Source organism: Trichechus manatus, unplaced genomic scaffold, assembly GCF_000243295.1.
Source record: "Trichechus manatus latirostris isolate Lorelei unplaced genomic scaffold, TriManLat1.0 scaffold00186, whole genome shotgun sequence".
Taxonomy (NCBI): Eukaryota; Metazoa; Chordata; class Mammalia; order Sirenia; family Trichechidae; genus Trichechus; species Trichechus manatus.
Genome location: NW_004444122.1, coordinates 4681799 through 4697342, shown reverse-complemented (window position 1 = coordinate 4697342; position 15544 = coordinate 4681799). Strand labels below are relative to the sequence as shown.

Sequence of the window (15544 nt, the reverse complement as noted above, 5' to 3'; positions counted from 1 at the left end):
CTTTAACATTGAACTCACGGCCGACAGCACTATGACTCATGCCTGAACTAGGCTTATGTAGCACACATACTTTTCTCCCTAAGGCACATCACCGCCTTAGTGGGAACACTCAACAGCACTTCAGCACTATTCTTGGGAGCCATTTTAAAAAGCAAATCACCAACAAAAAGCACAAAATATGCAAAACATTTGGCACTAAATAGGCCACAAAAAGGATACTTATTTACAGTATGAAAACCGAAACAAGAAGGCGAGTGTGGCCCTGTTCAGTCTCAGCTGGGAGTGTGTGTGTCAGGTGACTCAGATTTTCCACCACATGTCTCTAAATGACTGGGAAGGTGCTGCGAGTATTAATTTTAGGGTTACAGATAATTTCAGTGAGTAGGCGAATTCACAAATACAGAATCTGCAACTAGTGAGGATTGACGGTACATATGAAACACTTAGCACAGTGCCAAGTACGTAGTAAGCGATCAGTTGAAAAAATACACACACATATATATTCATTATTTTTTCATTGTTATTTTATCTTAGATTTTATATCTGAATTCATAAGTAAGATTGAACCACAGTTTTGTCTTTGGATTCTTTGTCAGATTTGAGTTACCAAGATGATTTTAAATTATGCAGTACGTCGGGTAGACATCTCTGTATCCTCTACAACAGCATGTACACAGCACTGAAGTAAGCTAATCCTTGAAAGTGAACGAACTCATGACAAAACCAGAGCCTTTTATAGAAGTAATTTTTTATAACATTTTTATTTTCTTCCATGTGTTATGGTCTATTCAGCTTTTATATTTCTTCTCAAATGAATTTTGACAAAATTATTTTCAGAAAATCATGCGTTTGTTGAGTTTTCAAATACATCAAAAAGGGTAAAATCAGATAAATCAGATCCTACCCCATACGCACCAAATGTAGAAAACAGAAACAAAGCCAGAATCAAATGTAAAAATTTCAGAAGCTTTTATAGTTTCAGTATTCAGTTCCTTTATTAGTATTTCCCAGGGAAATACATTGTTCCTAGATCTCAAAATTTCACTGTATATATGTGTATATACACGCATATACATACATTATACATATGTCCATCCACATTGCCAATAGCAGACATAGACCAGACCAAAACTTTAGTGTTACCTGGAAACAAGGTAGACAGAAAATAAGAGGAAAGGAAAGATTTCATTGTTTCATTGTTATCAGAGTCCATCCATGCCAGTTTTCTGAATCCACCATCTGTAAACTTTTAATTCATTTAGGAAGGAAGTCCGTGACCAGCATGAAACTGAACTTGGCATCGTGTGGGGAAAGGGGCTTTCTCAATTTGATACCACAGTGAGGCTTAAGATCTGTGCTGCCCAGTAAAGTAGCTATTAGCCACATGTGGCTTTTTAAAATCAAATTAATTAAAATTCAGTAAAGTTAAAAATTCAGTTTCTCAGTCACATGAGGCATATTTCAAATGCTCAGTGGTCAAGGTGGCTATTTAAATTTAATTAATATTAAATCAAACTAAAAATTCAATTCCTCATTTGTACTAGCCACATTTCAAGCGCTCATTATCACATTTCAGTGCAGATACAGAACATTTCTATGATCGCACAAAGTCCTTTTGGAAAATGCTGCTCTAGACAAACTGGGTCAACCACTCCTCTCAGCAAGCCTCATTATCAGTGCCAAATACAATGGGAGATTTAGGCGTCCTGTCCTGAAGTTCTATGAGTCTGTTGTCTATTTAGAGTTATAATCAATTGGATTTTTCTTCTCTGAACTCTTTAAGTTGGTAAATGCTATTCATATATCAAATCCTATTAAAACATTTATTTTCCACTCAAAACATTCTTATCTAAATAGATGGTTCATTTATTTTGAGAATGAACAAAACAGTGAAATTCTAGTACATGCAGAGAACTCCCCGAAGGTGTGTTCCCATTAGAGGTAATCTTTTCAATCTGACATGAAAATGATTTTTTAATTTTAATATAATGTAAATTACAGATCTTTCATAGTAAAATAATTTTTATGTTTTCTATGCTTTTGCAGACTCTCCATTGTATAATATTTCTACATAAGAGCTTTGATACAATTTGAATATAACCTTAAGTTATTCCTTTTGGATTTGTCTATAGGTTTGCGAAGATTCAGATCAGTGTGTCTGAACCCATTATTCCATTTAGAGAAACAATCACAAAGCCCCCAAAAGTTGACATGGTCAATGAAGAAATAGGCAAACAACAAAAGGTTGCAGTCATTCACCAAACGAAAGAAGATCAAAGCAAAATTCCTGAAGGAATCCAAGTTGACTCTGATGGGCTAGTCACCCTAACAACTCCCAATAAACTCGCCACGCTCAGTGTTCGAGCCATGCCCCTTCCAGAAGAAGTCACTCAGATTCTGGAAGAAAATAGTGATTTGATTCGTTCTATTCAGCAGCTGACATCCTCTTTGAATGAGGGCAGAAATACTCAGATGATTCACCAGAAGACCCTAGAGAAAATTTGGGAATTCAAAGGAAAACTAGAGCAACACCTAACAGGGAGAAAATGGAGGAACGTTGTTGACCAAATCTGGTCATTTGGCCCAAGAAAGTGTGGGCCCAACATACTAGTCAATAAAAATGAAGATTTGCAGAACTCAGTATGGCCAGGACCAGTCAGCAAAGCTTCAAAAGAAGTGACTAAATACCGAGATTTGGGCAATAGCATTGTGAGTGGCTTCCAGCTAGCAACCCTCTCTGGCCCCATGTGTGAGGAGCCTCTCATGGGTGTCTGTTTTGTTCTGGAAAAATGGGACTTAAGTAAATTCGAGGGACAAGGAGCAAATGATAAACAGAATCAAGAGCAAAGTGATCTGGTAAAAGAGGGACAGAGGGGAGATGAAACCCGTTCCAGTGGAGATGAAAACCAAGAGCTACAAGATGGCTGCCCTGAGCCCTGTGAGAAGAGGACTGTCCAGAAAGGAGAAGCATCACTCAGTGACTGCTATGGTCCCTTCTCAGGACAGCTAATTGCCACCATGAAAGAAGCATGCCGCTATGCACTGCAAGTGAAACCTCAGCGCCTGATGGCAGCCATGTACACATGTGACATCATGGCCACTGGTGATGTTCTCGGTAAGGAAGGAAGGGGAAAGACAGTGAGAAATGCCTGGTTAACAGTGAAGTCTACTAGATCAGAAAACTTAAACCTATTTAACATTGTTTGCAGAAGCTACGTTATCTTCTAATTTACTAAGGAACTAAGATCTTGAAAGCCAAGGACCTTAATTAAAAAATCTGAATACTAACAATCTTTTCCTTTGCAGCAAATGGAAAGAAGCTTTTCTGTAATGAAGGGTGTGGTGAATGAGGTTTAAACTGCCTCTTGAACAGATACATGTCACTATCCAAACCTGTGTAGCAGTTTTTCTCAAGTGAATAACCCTATCAGTCTAGATAACCAAAGTCAGTTAGAAAATGATCAAGGAGTAAGGCGACATTCTTGTACTCCTAACACAAAAGGGCTTTTGTGAATTCTGGGTCCCTTCTGAAGAAGAAAATTATTTGGGGCCTTATTTATTACAGACTATTATATCAAATCCCCCGCACCCCACCCTGTTTTTCTCTCTTCGTAGGAGGCAGCATGGCCTTTGGAATCTCAGGAGCCAGGGAGCCCTGGCACTTAGTACCTAATTTGGCCTTTGGCAGATATGCTTCACTGAGAATTATTTTCTTCACCTTTAAAAAAGAGCATAATAATTCATTAAAGGTTGTGAAGATTAAAATGAGAACACAAATATAGTGTCTAGAACAGTGCCTGGCACACAGTAGTTCTCTTACCCTCTTGAGATCATGGAACTCTTTCAGTGGTGAGGAGAGCATAAAGGGGGATTGAGCAAGTGCTAGATGAGGGAGTGGACCAAACTATTAGGTTGCATCTAACCCTGAGGTCCTTTGAGTCAATCTGTGGTTATTTTACATTCTTTTTAGTAAGCTCTTTTGCTGATTAATTCCTAAAAGCAGAAATCTAAGCTCCCCCTCTGCCAAAAGAAATTTAGCCTTTATGTCACAGTAAGATCCTGTGAGACAAATTGATCATCCATGTAGCATTTCAAAAAATCTGGGTTAAACAAAGTTATATAAATTTAGCTCCTATAGGACTTCTTAAAGCCATTAATTTACCAGTGTGTACTTGAGTTGAATTTCCAGACATGGTGTATAATATGCAGTGTTTCTCAACCTCATTTTAATGTAGCACACTTATTAACATCTTACGGAACCCAGAGATCCATTTGGGGACTTCAGTCTCGACTATTCCCAGGTGTTACTCTTTATGCTTATCAAGAACTTTCTTAATTTAAGAAGGTGGAGTTACAGTTGGAATCCAGGAATCTCGATTCCTTGGAAATCCTTGGAAAAGACTTCAGAGCTCATCTCCAACCTTTCCTTCCCTGACGAGTGCTTTTAGCACACCTATTTGAGTACTTCCAGTGATGGGCAGCTCACAGCACTTACATGATTAGACAGTATCTTTCCAATATTGAACAAAAAGTCTTGTCTCTGGATAGTTTCCAGCCATTTGTACCATCATTCATACCTCTTCCGTGCAGTATCATTCACATATGTGAGGACAGCATTAGTTTTTTAGTTTCAGATCCTAAAGAAAACTCGCCAGAGCTTCAGCTATTTCCCATATGATGTGATTTTCATACCTTTTCACCATTCCAGTTGCTGTCCTTTGGACAGACTTTATTTGGTCAGCATCCCTCTTAGATAAAGCAACCATATTTGAACACCAAAAAACCAAACCCATTGCCGTCGAGTCAATTCCTACTCATAGCGACCCTATAGGACAGAGTAGAACTGCCCTATGGGGTTTCCAAGGAACAGCTGGTGGATTTGAACTGCCGACCTTTTGGTTAGCAGCTAAGCTGTTAACCACCGTGCCACTAGGGCTCCTAGTTGAACACAGCACCTCAAGTAATCATCTATCCGGTACAGAACAGAGACATACTATCACCCCCACATGTGATACAGTGTTCATCTTTTAATGCAGTTTAGCAATTGCATCTTATTAACTCGTGTGGGAGGTCGGATCCACCCATCCCCCTCCCCTTTTTTTTCTAAATATCTTCCCTCTCTGTTCCCAAAGAGCAGAATCCAACTTTTTGGTAATGGACAAGACAGAAATTACGTAGTACCATTAACTCATGTATTTATATATGAGTAAGCTGGGTCTGTACAATTACTTTTTTTCTTAAGTTATATGTATATTACACAGTAAACATGACAGTAAAGTTTTTTTTATGGCAAGAAAAAGAAGTCACAGCACAACCATCTTAAAACTGTCTCTTTTTCATTTTCTTATTTGTGCTTTGTTTTTTTGTTTAATATGAAATGAAGTTCAACAAACAGTGAATTAAATTGTTATAATAAAATTAATGTCCTTTATGTCTGTAGCAGAGCCCTGGTGGCACAGTGGTTAAGAGCTCAGCTGCTAACCAAAAGGTCGGCAGTTCGAATCCACCAGCTGCTCCTTGGAAACCCTATGGGGCAGTTCTGCTCTGTCCAGAGGGTCACTATGAGTCGGAATAGACTTGGCGGCAATGGATTTGGTTGTTTTTTTATGTCTGTAGCATTCTCCTGACTATATCAGCTTACCGACCATATTGGAAAAAGAAAAAAGATTAGGTTGGTATGATTTTGTGTAAATAAGCCCATATCGTCTCCAAACGTTTTCCTCATACTTGTGTAAATAGTAACTAATCTTTATAATTTATGTTTTTTAATTCTAAAATTCTTCAGGAAATTAGCATAGGACTTTCTAGTCTACGGTTTATGGGAACCCTTGTTTTTTTGCTGGAAATTTTCATTCTTTTACCTTTTACCTGTAGTCTGGCACCTGTCCCACTATCCATAACTCAAAAGGGCAAGTTTCTTTAGCACTGTGGACATAATTCTGGTCCTGGAGACTTGAACTCTGGTTTAAGAAAGTCAGGTACTTGCTTATCAACTTCTTAGCTATCTTGAATTTCATTGTTCTATTATATTTGTCCGGTTTGCTGTAGTGTGTTCACCATTCTCCTTACTAGAAAGAATAATAATGGATGTTGAGAACCCCTGCTTTCTTGCTGTCTTTCGAACATTATACAGTCTTCTCCAAATTGTAGGCATGCCTCATCCTTGTTTTGAAAGTAATGGAAAAGGCCTCTTTAGTTGTCTTTAGCTCTATTGTTTTGTTAGGCCCAGTTGTTGTGGTTTTTTAACATCTGGATACATCACTGATGCACACTTAGTTGGTACCCCCATCTTTCATCCTTATTCCCTCTCAAAAATAGGAGTTATGAGACACAACCGATTTATTGTGTTGACTGTGACCCCACTGATTTATTTTGGAGCTACTGTTATATTTTGAGAGGAAGGGAGATATATTGTTTCTTTCATTAGGATCATTCATGATTGATTTTTTAGGGTCTCTTATTACTTCCATAAGGAAGTTTATCTGAGGGTTGCTTATCCTAAAGCTTATTTTTATGTTTTACCTTTCCCCTCATGTGTTTGAATGACCCTTCCTGAAGCCCATGGTCTATGTAGGTCTGTGCTTACCCTTTCTTTCCCCTAGACTCCCAAAATAATGAGAACACTTATTTCCTCCCATAATGCCCATCTTTTCTACCTTATCCATTTGGAGTGACATTTGTCCTTCATTTTCTGAGAGGACAAGTTTTCAGCTCACCATGTAAAGCCAGGATCAGCTGTTGGCATTATGAGACTGAAATTCAGCAGACTGTTGAGTCACCCCTCTGTGCCTGTTTTCTTATTTCTATTAGGAAATCACCACCTGGACCCTGCACGTGCCCAGGCAGCCCTAGGGCAATCCCACAGAAGTATCACATGTCATCCTATCCTTTACCTTCATCCTGACACTCCTCACCCAGCCACCAGACTGCCACTTTCTAGGGAGGTATGGGTATCTTAACTCTCAGGGCTATTTCCCCTCTCTTTCTTTGAGACAAAGTATATCTTTGCCTTGCCTTTTCCAGGCACAAATCTCACTGCTAGACCTCAGTGACTCCCGTGAGGCCCCACTTATTTACCCTCTTGTGTGGGAGCTGTGTGTATGTGTTACTCACGCTCTGTGGGTTGGTTAGTATACAATCTCTATACCATTGTCACTAGTCAGCTTTTTTATTACGTTTCCCTGAGATTAGCTTGCTAACACCCACTGCCCTCCGAAGACACTCTGTGTAGATTTTGTTCTTTTTTTTTTTTTCCTGATTTGATTTGAAGCTGTCTTGCTTTGACTTAAGAATCTTCTCATTGCTTATGAAGGGCTTTTTGGTATTGATAGCCAGTCTCTAGGGTCCAAGGCCTGTCAACAGAGTCAGCTGTTCCCTTCCTGTGTTTTCCTCTTTCTTTCTAAATCATCTGGAAAAAAGAGATGAAGAGATCATCTTTGTCCCCAAGGCCTTTTGATTCCTGTATGGATCTTCAGAGATCTTCCAAGAAGACTTTGCTGACTCTTGTTTTAATTCTTCAAGAATTGACACAAGTTGATTTCAGTCTTTTTTATGTAGCAGATGCTCTCTTTTTAAAATTTTGTTATTTCTGCACACGTTGTTAGACAAGAAATCCTTCTATAAATGGACAGAATAACTCATGGTCAAAATGGGAAATTATGTAGGAAGATAATCATCTCAAAACCATTAATCTATTTTGTCTGGGGAAATAATCCCAAGAAAATGACCATTCTCTACTTGTAAAATCTACTTTTCTAAAGGGGTGGTTCTAGCATCCTTATTGCCCAGGAATATTCTCTTCTTAATGGACTTGATTGGACACCAGCATTGCTTTGTGTTTTGAATTAATAATCGGGTGACTAGTAAACTGTGCCTTTTTTTATTTCTTGCTTCCAGCTGTTGGCCTCTTTCAAAATTCTTGCTCTTCTTTTTTTTTTTCTGACTTTGGCAATAACCTTACATTTAAAAAATACCTTTTTCCATTAGACTGTATTAGAGTTTTAAGGAGCCCTGGTGGCATAATGGTTAAGGGCTTGGCTGCTAACCAGAAGGTCGGCAGTTCAAACCCACGAGCAGCTCCACAGGAGAAAGATGTGGCAGTCTGTTTCCGTGTAGATTTACAGCCTTGGAAACCCTATGAGGCAGTTCTGCTCTGTCCTATAGGGTTGTTATGAGTCAGAATCGACTCAGTGGCACCTAACACTATAACAAACAGCAGTTAAGAGTTGTAGCAAAGCTGTTGTTATTGTGGTCCTGCCTTAGATTTATACTTGTAGAAATAAATGTTTACATTTACATTGTAGAACATATGTGCCCTAATGTATCAGGAAAATCCTTAATAAGTGTCATTCTCTGTTTACTTTGAAAAACATTTTCTTATTCCACACTTGGAGTTCTTTTTACATTTCATCAGCATTTCATAATTCAGCAAAGATTTATTGAGCTGCAATGTGCGAGCACTGTGTTAAGTGTGATTCCAGCTTTGAGAAATGAGTTAAAGCAACAAAGCTTAATTATGTAAAACAGTTGGAAAGTAAAATATGGTTGAGTTTAGTGCAGAAATGGTGGTTTTCAGAGAAATTGGGATTAGCAGAATTTAAAACAGAGGGTCTCTTGGAAGTGATAGTACTTTGAAGTGGGCTTTGATGGAATAATTTTGAGTTCAGCAACGTAGTATTAAATTAGCTGTCTTTGAATGACGACACACCGAGGACTTCTGTTAAGCTTAAAGTAAACTCATTTCGAGTTGATTTTAGAGGAACTGCTGCTTAGCATTGCCTCTCTAATCCTGGACACTTGGTTGAACCCAAGTGTAGAGCCTTGGATTTATCCATGCTAAATTATGTCTTGTTGAATTTGAGCCCTTATCTAGTTTTCCTGATTCTGTTGTAGTATTTTTAACCCTCCCAGCTTCATGTCAACTTTAGATTTGGTCATCATACCTTTTGAATCAAGGTGTTGATTATAATAAGGACACAAAGCTATGAGCTAGAGCATTCAAGGGAGCATCTGAGACCTCCTTCCAGGGTGAGGTCAACTTTTGTTAGCATCCATTTCCTATGAACTTTTAGCTGAATTCATCTATATAATAGCATCCAGCCCACTTTCTCCATTATGTCCGCAGCATACTTTATCTCATATTTGGTTGAAGCCCATCTGCATCCTGTCAACCACATTTGCTTTATTTAGCAGTCTGGTAACTCTGTAACAAAAGGAGAAAAGGTTACTGTGACCTGGTTTATAAGAATAAGAAGTGAACCAGTGTCTTCTAGTGCTCACCAGTTTCTGTGTGTGTGTGTGTGTTTAATTGAAGTTATTCCGCAAGTGTTACCAACAATAGCAGAACTCACAAATTGAAAGAAAAGTCTTCCTCCTTGGAAATCTTCCTTTCATTTTCCCTCTTCTTTTACAGTCCTTGTCCATAATTGTACATTTTACATAGTTGTAACCTTATGGTAGAAACAGTTTAATATTCTGCTTTTTACATTTATTATTTATTTTGTAAGCATGCTTCCATTAGGCTACTTAGTATTCATAATTTTCATCTTAAGATCTGCATAATATCCAAGCGATTTGATGTGCTGTAGTTTACTTACTCATTATCCCAAAACTGGAAATTTACATTGCTTCCAATTTGTCTACTATTAGAGAAAATACTGCCATAAACAGCTGCTTCCTTTACTAGATTCTGAAAAGAAAAAAAAGAAAACATACCTTTAATTGTCAAACTTCCAGCTTTAAAGACTGTAGAATCTACAGATCAATCTTACCACCTATTACAGAAGAATAAAATGTGTATACAAGACTCTAAAATGCTGTAATAGAACAGATAAAGTTCAGTGAAGCTCAAATGGTGAAGTGATTATTTGCAGTTTAAGGCATCAGGGAAGACTTCACGGAGCAAGCTGGTTTTGAATAGGCATGAAAAGGATTGGAATATAGAGTATTCTAGATTAAAGAAAATGTGAGCTCAGAGTGGTAAAACCTCAAATGTGTAGTGTGGGCAGTGAGTGGTTTGCCTGGGCTAACACATAGGGTCTGTGATGGCACATAGAGGAGCTGAAGTAGTTGGTCACTGCCAGGTCAGACAGAGCCTTGGATACAGACTGAAGTGTTTATAAACCAAACCAAACCCATTGCTGTCAAGTTGATTCTGACTCACAACAACCCTATAAGGACAGAGTAGAGCTGCCCCGTAGGGTTTCCAAGGCTGTAAATCTTTACGGAAGCAAACTGCCACATCTTTCTCCCAAGGAACTGCTGGTGGGTTCAAACCACCATCCTTTCGGTTAGCAGCCTAGGGCTTAAGCACTGCGCCACCAGGGCTCCTTTGAGACATTTATACTGTAGTCATTAAAAGTGGAGTCCCAATAAAGTGATACTTGTGAGAGTGTGCGTCTTAGCTCAAGTAGATACATGAGACTAAGTGGGCAGCTCCTGTCCAGAGGCGAGATGGAAAGGCAGAGAGGGTCAGGAGCTGGTTGAATGGACACGAGAAATCCAGGGTAGAAAGAAGGAGTGTGCTGTCACAGTATAGGGAGAGCAACTAGGGTCACATAGCAATATGTGTTTAAATTTTTATATGAGAAACTGACTTGAATTGTAAACTTTCACTCAAAGCAGACACACACAAGAAAGTTGAGTCCCAGTTGAAACTCTTTTAATAGGATTAATCTTGTTGCTTTTCTTTTCTTTTTCTCCCTGATGGATGCCTCTTTCTGGGGCCTTATATACAGTAGGGCACACAGTGATCTTTCATAGGTGAGTGAGCTAACGAGTGAGTGTGGCGTGATAGAAGATGTCCAGTTGAAGGAGTGTCGAGTATTCGCAGTCAGGGGCCATATGCTCAGAAACCCTCCTTGATGTGTCTACATTAATTTCTCAGTGATGACACTGGCAGGTTTTGGGTCTCTGAATGCACCCAAGCGTTGGACACACCTGTAATGAGAGCCATCTGCATTTGGAAGGTTTTATTGTAACTGTTTTCCTTTGTTTGGTGATCCATCAGTATGCCCTAGTTTTAAGATGTAGTTTTGGTGAAATTAAAATTGAGTGGCTCAGAATTATATGACTAGTTACATTGAGTTTCTATTACAATAATTGTCCAAGCCTGCTGGCTTGACCCAGAGAGGGAGGAGCTACTGGCCCCTGGAGCAGCAGTCAGGTGGCCAGGCCCCTGGCCTGCCCATTCATGGTCTTTTTGCCTCAATTTCCTCATTCTGTTTCCCCTGTTATTCTGTATTCACTTCCATAAACTACCTCATAACTTTTCTTAAAATGAGGTAGCAGACTAAATAGAAATTACTAGTTTACACATGTTAGCTATTATAGTAGGATTTTTTTTTCCTCCTACGAATCTGAGACAAATAACATATAGCCTAAAGAAAATTTATTATCAATGAATGTAATAATTGTTCTGCTTTTTTCAGAGCTTTTCGAACTGTACCTGAAGTACTGTTTACAGTTCTGGGTACCATATTCCAAGAGGATGTAAATAAATCAGACTAGTTCAAATAGTAAAGTGGCCAGGATGGGACAGGAAACCAAGGCCATGTCACAGAAAGATTGGACGTGTTTAGCCTGGAAAAGAGAAGGCAAGATAGCTATCTTGTTGTAGTTTAAAGGCTGATCTGTAGAAGAGGGATTAAACTTGTCCCATATGATAAAAACTTGGACTTATGATTAAAAACTTCAGGAGAGTAGATTTGGGGCTCAGAATTGTCTACCAGTTAAGGCTGTCCAAAGATGGAACGAGCTTCCCTGGGAGGAAGTGAGTTTTAGAAGCATTCTAGCGGAGTTTAAATGACTAATTGGCACCAAATATGGGGTTGAACTTGACCCTTAAATTCTCTTGCAAACCATTGTTCTGTGATTCTGTAACTCTTTGAGATTTCTAGTAGGAACTACAAGGGGAAGGTGACTGACTGGAATTGGGAAAATGGAGTTGGGTTTTGCAGAAGGTAATGAATTCTATCTTAGACATGTTGAATTTAAAACGAAGTTGGGTTCCGCAGTGGAGATGCCCCAGCAGTCCTTGTAAGTATGTGATTGGCCAGGTGAGAAGCCTGCCTGAGATTCTCAGGAGCCCCAGGCATAAAATTAGTAGTTGAAACCAAACAAATGATGAGTGAATAGGCTCTCTGAGGGGAGAATTTGTTCAGAAAAAGAGTATGGAGCCTCAAAGAATCCCCTTAGGAAGAAAGAACAAGAGTTATTGAAGTAAACAGTAGAATGGTGGTCAGAGGGCCAGCAGAAGTATCAAGAGGGTGATTCTAAGATTGGAGAGATTTGGTAGAGGAGATGTTGATCTATAGCTTCAAATACCACAGAGAAATCATGGAGGATGAGGATTGAGAAAAAGATGTTTAGGTTAGGCATATGAAAATTACTGTGAAACTTCAAAGCAACCGTTTCAGTAGAGCCTACGTGTTGAAGAAAGCTCATAGTGAAGAAATGAGAAGCTACCCACTTAAGTAATGTGGGGAAGAAAGGCAGGAATGTGGTAGCTAGCTGGTGGAGTAGAGTAAGGATGGTACCTTTCCTCACTAATGGAATTTTTTATTCGTTTTTAAGCTTAAGTGATAAGGATGGTGCCTTATCAGTTTTGCGTTTTTATTTTTTAAGGCCTTGTGGCACAGTAATGTTCCATCATTTGTTTCCCTTGATTTTTTCGAGTAACCACCACCAGGGGGAAATCTGAGTCAAAGAGAAACATTTAGGAGTCACACAGTTTTGCTCTGTGCTTCAATTCGTAGTTTAAAAAATAAATAAGGTAGGTGGCCCACACACCAGACTCCCCACATGGTAAACTTAGGAAGCCAGGTCCAGGACTCACTGTGGAGGTCAAAGGAGATTTTAGCTCTATTTAACTGTAATGTTGTTAATGTTTCAAGATCATATATTCATATGTCACTTATGAAATTGAAACTATTTTTGTAATGGTAGATAAAAGGAGGAGGCTTTAATGAGAGTATCTACTAGCTATTGCAAGTTCTTCACGATTGTCTGATTTTTAGTTTATCACTGTTCTTTGCAGTCTGTTCTGCTTACTAGTTGGAAGGTTAGTTTGAGCACCCAGAGGCACTCTTACAGAACTCCACTCAGAGGCGTTCCTCTCTTGGGTGTAAAGCAGACTTAGGCCTAAAGAAGAATTAAAAGTGTCAGCCAAGAGAACTTAACTAGATTTCTTGTGATGTGGCAATAGAAATTGTTACCAGACATTAAAGATTCCAAAGAGTATCAACTTTCAGAATAAAACTCCTTTATGCTCATGCCACTTATATAATCGGTTTAAGAAAAATGTGAGCAAACATTTGTGTTTGTGTGGTTTTCATTTTTCATATAAAAATATTATGTCAGCTATTTACTTACTAGATCCATATAACTTATGTCATCACCATAATGTTCATAATGTCTTATAATTATTCAGATGTTTTAATATTACAAAGCACAGTCACATTCATCTCAACTGGATTTCATAAGACTTCATACCCAAAGATAGCTCAGAAGTGAAATTGTGTTGGAAGGTCCTTTCAGAAGTCTCTTACTTTTCTTGCTGTGTTACAGGGATTGTCTTTGGATAATAGGTTTTGGGGTGGTTTCATTGCTTGTTATCTATTGTTTTAATTTTTCTATAATTATCATGTTTTACTTTTTAAATAGATATTTAAAAAATATTTCCATGCTTGTATACACCACAGTTACCCATTAATGGATTGTTACAGGGCACATGAGTCTGTATGTGGCTCAAGACACATGACTGGTCAATGAATTTAAAAGATTTATGGCTTTGCAGGTCGGGTCTATGCTGTCTTGTCAAAGAGAGAAGGCCGAGTACTTCAAGAAGAAATGAAAGAAGGGACGGACATGTTCATCATCAAGGCTGTGCTGCCTGTTGCCGAAAGCTTTGGCTTTGCTGATGAAATCAGGAAGCGGACAAGTGGCCTGGCCAGCCCACAGCTGGTATTCAGCCATTGGGAGGTAAAACCCCATATTCCATTCCTTCCTTCTCACCTAGGGATATGCTTCCTACGGATGAGGCCGGGAGTAGCAAACAGATCTTACCATGCCTCTTGGTCTTCCTTGGGCTCTTTTCAGTCAAATGGACAGGAGAAAGCAACTGGCAATTTTCCAATTCAGATTATATGATCCTTAGATTATACGTGGCATATAATATTCTTCATTCTCTTTTCATTTGTTGCAAAATTTGCTAAGACAGACATTTAATCCTCTTTTTCCCTCTAAAGATATATTTTATATTTTCAGAAGATAATCACAGACCCTTTGAAAGTAAAACTTCAAGGAACTTTCCTCCTGGGAAAATAATATCTTCAGGATTTGGAAGGGAAGAGTTATACTTCTTGCAAGGGGCAGCTTTAAATTATTGTGTTGTTACGTGCCATCGAGTCAGTTCCAACTCATAGCAACCTTTATATTAACTTTGCCCTGTCCTATGCCATCCTCACAATTGTGGCTATGTTTGATCCCATTCTTGCAGCCACTGTGTCAGTCCATCTTATTAAGAGTCTTCCTCTTTTTCGCTGACCCTCTACTTTACCAAGCGTTATATCCTTCCCCCGGGATTGGTCCCTCCTGATAACACGTCCAAAGTTTGTAAGACGAAGTCTCACCATCCTCGCTTCTAAGGAGCATTCTGGCTGTACTTCTTCCAAGCAGATTTGTTCGTTCTTCTGGCAGTCCATGGTATATTCAATATTCTTCACCAACACCATAATTCAGATGCATCAATTCTTCTTCAGTCTTCCCTATTCATTATCCAGCTTTCCCATGCATATCGGCAATTGATAATACTATGGCTTGGGTCAGGCACACCTTCGTCCTCAAAGTGACATCTTTGCTTTTTAACATGTTAAAGAGGTCTTTTGCAGCAGATTTGCCCAGTGTAGTGCATCATTAGATTTCTTTTTTAATTTTTTTATTGTTGTAGTTTAAATGAGGCTTACATTTCAAGTTAGGCTCCCATACAAAATTTTATACATACATTGTTATGTGACCCTGATGGCTCACCCCATTCCGTGACAGCATACTCCTCCATTCCACCCCTGATTCCCCATGTCCGTTCAACCAGCTCCTAACCCTCTCTGCTTTCCCATCTCACCTCTGGACAGAAGCTGCCCCTTTGGTCTCTTGTATCTAGTTGAGCTAAGAGGCACACTCCTCACGAGTATCCCTTTATGTCCCACAATCCAGTCCAATCCCTGTCTGAAGAGTTGGCCTCGGAAATTGTTTTAGTTCTAGGCTGATACAGAATCCAGGGCCATGCTTTCCGGGGTACCTCCAGTCTCGGACCATTAAGTCTGGTCTTCTTACTAAAATTTGAGTTCTGTACCCCATCTTTCTGCTGGTCCATCAGGGTCTCTCTGTTGTGTTCCCTGTCAGGCCTCTCATTGGTGGTAGCCGGGCACCATCTAGTTCTTCTCGTCTCAAGCTGATGAAGTCTCTGGTTTATGTGGCCCTTTCTGTCTCTTGGGCTAATACTTTCCTTGTGTCTTTGGTGTTCTTCATTCTCCTTTACTCCAGGTGG

At 39.2% G+C, this 15544-nt stretch overlaps 1 protein-coding gene across 2 annotated transcripts in view; it reads left to right on the top strand.

Annotated features, from left to right (window-relative positions):
- Positions 1 to 15544, top strand: part of EFL1 (elongation factor like GTPase 1) — a 159799-nt gene that overhangs the window by 126013 nt on the left and 18242 nt on the right. For both annotated transcript variants that reach the window (XM_004387508.3, XM_023741694.1), the window contains exons 18-19: positions 2133 to 3115; positions 13796 to 13980. In XM_004387508.3, the coding sequence (XP_004387565.1) occupies positions 2133 to 3115; positions 13796 to 13980 (1168 nt within the window). The remainder of the gene's footprint in view (positions 1 to 2132; positions 3116 to 13795; positions 13981 to 15544) is intronic.